We start from the raw sequence: 3,580 nt of genomic DNA, 5'->3' as shown, positions 1-3,580 counted from the left end.
TATGCCTGGTTTTTTGGGTGCAGAATTTCGCTTTCCCCCGAGCGTTAACACCAAGTCCTGATTTAGGGTGAGTGTATTAGATATTAAGCAAATTGCTGCCTGCATTTGTCTTAAGAATTCCACGCCCAAAATGAGGGGTTGTGGTGTATTCTCTAATATTGTTGCTTTAATTTCTAATTTTTTCATGTAGTTCCCTCTGAGCTCCAGTGATGCCATTGTTTCGCCTAGGCGAACAATGGCGAAAAGCAACGTGGGTGGGTCTCTGATTCTATGTTTTTTGTTGACTAGGAGATGGCTTATCACATTTAGCTCCGCGCCTGTGTCGATGATCGCCGGTACGTAATAGTCATTTACAACAGTATTAATATACAGTATTTTGTGGCACGTCGGGCCCCGAGTCGAGAGGGTGACGGGGCTTAGTTTTGCCACCCCCTGGAGTTTGGGTGTGGCTGCTAGGGTTTGCCGATCTCAAGTTGTACGCTTTTCTCATTCCTGTTGGGGCGTACGGCTGGGTGTGGCCACGGATATGGAGATCAGTAGCCCCGGGATTCAACAAGGCGCCTCCACCATGTCACGTTTTGGGGGTAGCGCAGGAAGAGAAACAACAATCGTAGCTCAAGTATGTCTTCTTTATTTTTATACTGAAGATAACACTTAACCAATTCTTACCCCCAGATTAAGAGGGCCGCCAGCACCGCTGCAGGCGGGATGCACATGGGACACTCTCTACGAGGGGGTGTGTGGTGTGTGTGTGTGTGTGTGCGTAAGGCCTTCTGATGTGCCGCCAAGCGGAACCCGCTCGATACGAGCAGGGTGCCTCTATGTCCGACACGCCCGAAGGATTTACTTAAGGCACTGCAAGCCCTCTTGAAGTGTCGCCAAGCGAAACCCGCTCGATACGAGCAGGGAGCCCCTATGACCGACACGCCCAAAGGACTTACTTCAGGTACTGATAGGGTCAAGAGTTCGGACGGTCACCTCTTGGTTGCGTAAGAACTCTAGTCTTTTCAGCCTGGGCTTCCAAGAAGGTATCGAGCCGTCCGGGCACTAGAAAGTTCGGACTGATGCTCGATAGACCGACCCAGAGACCAGTAATCTTAGATGGTTTGAGACGCTGATTAAATACCCACATCATGACCCCAATTTGCCGGTCTTGCTGATTCAGACGGTGCACTGGGGGAGACCGGGGCCAGACTAGGTAACGGAACATAGTGCAACTTATGTTATTCGTGACAATATTTATTTCACAATACCGAGGTACAGTAAAAAGGGCTATCGGCCGCGTGGCCTTTCTGCCCATGGTACATGCGAGAGAAAAAATAAATAAATTCTGGTCAACACACTTAATTAACATAACAATAATGTCTATATACACTAATATTTACATACATACAGATGTTTTTTACACTTAATTGAAATGCTCCAACAGAGTAGAGTGGGGAGACGTGAAACGGGATTGTCGAGTTGGTCTTTGAAGGGAAATAGGGTTTATTATGGTCCAGTTCTGGGGGTTGTTGTTCCATTTTGTCTGTAGTTGTGTTAGTCGTTCAGTAATTCTTGTCATTTTAGTTCGTTCGTACAAAAATTCATTGGATGGGTTGTGAAGCGGGTTTTGGGGGAAAAATAAAATATTTAACCAATAATTTTATATCTAGGAAAAATTTCCTGTATGACAATGACAACATAACATGCCAGTGGGCTTATCTGTGAGTCTTGTAATACAGTGTATATTCCATGAAATTGATATCACAATATTATTCAGCCTTGTTGGGATATTAACATTTAGAATGTGACAAAAAAATTTATTTTATTATTTTTACCAGAATGCTGTTAAGTAATTTTTGATTTCATACAGAAAATGTTTTTTTTTAATTTTAAAAATTATGTCACATTTCAAGCAAGGTGTGTAATATTTTAGTAATATTATTATTAAACAGACTTACAAAAATAATTCAATTTAAAAAACTTAATGAAACTTACATGGTCCATGCATGTTCCAAAAATGGTTAGTATCTGGGAAAATCTTGGTCCTCTCGGTACAGCTTTAAAGGTAAAGTCCACGAAGTTCTGTAGAAAGTCGGCGTTTCCAAATATAATAGCCTCAGCGTCTCCAGCATTCACAGATCCTGAAAAAAACAAACCACTAGCACAGTTGCTGTACTTGGCTTGGGGAATGTGTGGTGTGTTAATCCGCCGCCATCTCCTCATTGAACGTCTGATGGAGTTGAATGTCACCAATTCAGTTCCTTCGACATTGCTGCAAGAAAAATCAGATTATTACTATTTTTTTTCTTTATTTATAATATAAAAATATAATTTATGTACACCTACTTTAAGGCAATTCTATCGTAAATGTTCTTGAGGTTTCCTCTCTCCACAGTACAGTCATTCCTTAGCTGAGTCCTCAAAAGTTGGGCTGCTGCTGCTCCGTCGACTCTTGGATGGTTGTGATGGGGATTGATGTCCTGGAATTCTCCTTCGGCTTGTACTTTTCCTGAAGCTGAACATCCAGTGTGAGGGTATTGGCTACAGGTGTAGTACCTATTCAAAGAAAACAATGGTTAATTTAATAATAGTTTGTGGGGGTTCTATGATTCTGAACCAATATTTGAGTACTCACCGATTACCATTACGATTTGCTCGTAATTTGTAGAAGTAGCCGTTATGGCAAAACCTTGGTCGCTTCCTCCTTGCTGGTTCCATGGCTCTGGGGGGATTCCTGAATCTAACTGAAAAAAATCTAGACAACAAATTATTAACAAATAAAAATAAAATCGACTAAGTAGACTCTGTAAAAAAATAATAATCGCAAATCGTGTGGAATCGCTTTCAGATCGAAATCGTTGGGCAAAAAATGTCTTTCAACAAAATATGGCTTGGATGCTAATGGATAAAAAATCTATCACATCTATAAAGCTCGACAATTCGGAAAGAAATGATCTATCCGTTACTTCAAACTGCAGACTGCAGGTCGGTCTTTTTTCTCCTACTCCTGCTGGATGCTTGGCGCGAAAATCCTGAAGTTAGTTACTTCCGGAAATGTTACCTTAAAAGGGAATATGCATTCATAACCAAATCAACTAACAATAGAAAAATAAGATTTCAGGTATCAAGAAAAAAAAACAGTTTGCTTCCATTAGTGATTTTTGTATTAAAAATTGTCCCATCATTTTCTAATAATTGATTTGGTGTTATGAATTCAATAATTTTTGAAATTGATGACGTTTTCCATTGTTATGTTTATAGCGAAACTCGTATTGTGCTGCATTGTTTTAATGAAATTGTATAGAGCAGGACGGAAATACTCTAAACGATCACCAATAGAAAATGCTATTAGATTTTTAAGCTTATAACTTTATAGTGGCCGTTTCGTGAACGTAATGGAATTAATAATAGTCACTCTTCTGCCGTCTTATACTTTGGCAATTAGGGCATAAAGTAAATAGTCGCTACTGTACTATTAACTATTAATTCACAGTTTTGCTACGCTTGGCATTTAAAGTTTCATACTCCGTCACATAAAGCAAAAGATACCATCATTTTTCTTCCTAAAACCGATTCTGCTACTTGGTCTCGATAA

The 3,580-nt window shown here is 40.1% G+C and overlaps 1 protein-coding gene across 1 annotated transcript; it reads right to left on the bottom strand.

Annotated features, from left to right (window-relative positions):
• Nucleotides 1–1,842: 1,842 nt before the first annotated feature.
• On the bottom strand, nt 1,843–3,037 carry LOC145735196 (uncharacterized). Its single transcript, XM_081988999.1, has 3 exons — nt 2,621–3,037; nt 2,332–2,541; nt 1,843–2,257 (listed from the first exon to the last, which is right to left on the bottom strand). The coding sequence occupies exons 1-3, from the start codon at nt 2,701–2,703 to the stop codon at nt 1,930–1,932; spliced, it is 621 nt and encodes a 206-aa protein (XP_081845125.1). The 5' UTR covers nt 2,704–3,037; the 3' UTR covers nt 1,843–1,929.
• Nucleotides 3,038–3,580: the final 543 nt, after the last annotated feature.

This window comes from Ips typographus, linkage group LG11, assembly GCF_016097725.1.
Source record: "Ips typographus isolate SLU linkage group LG11, UJ_Ityp_2.0, whole genome shotgun sequence".
NCBI classification, from domain to species: domain Eukaryota; kingdom Metazoa; phylum Arthropoda; class Insecta; order Coleoptera; family Curculionidae; genus Ips; species Ips typographus.
The sequence above is the reverse complement of the archived record's forward strand: the minus strand, read 5'-3'. Positions and strand labels throughout refer to the sequence as shown.

Bases quoted from the DNA above. Each gene is read 5' to 3' on its own strand.
- LOC145735196 (XM_081988999.1), bottom strand. From the start codon at position 2,703: ATGGAACCAGCAAGGAGGAAGCGACCAAGGTTTTGCCATAACGGCTAC. The intron at 2,542-2,620 runs GTGAGTACTCAA...TTCTTTGAATAG, and splicing joins GCAAATCGTAATGGTAATCG to GTACTACACCTGTAGCCAAT. The intron at 2,258-2,331 runs GTAGGTGTACAT...TTTTTCTTGCAG, and splicing joins TACGATAGAATTGCCTTAAA to CAATGTCGAAGGAACTGAAT.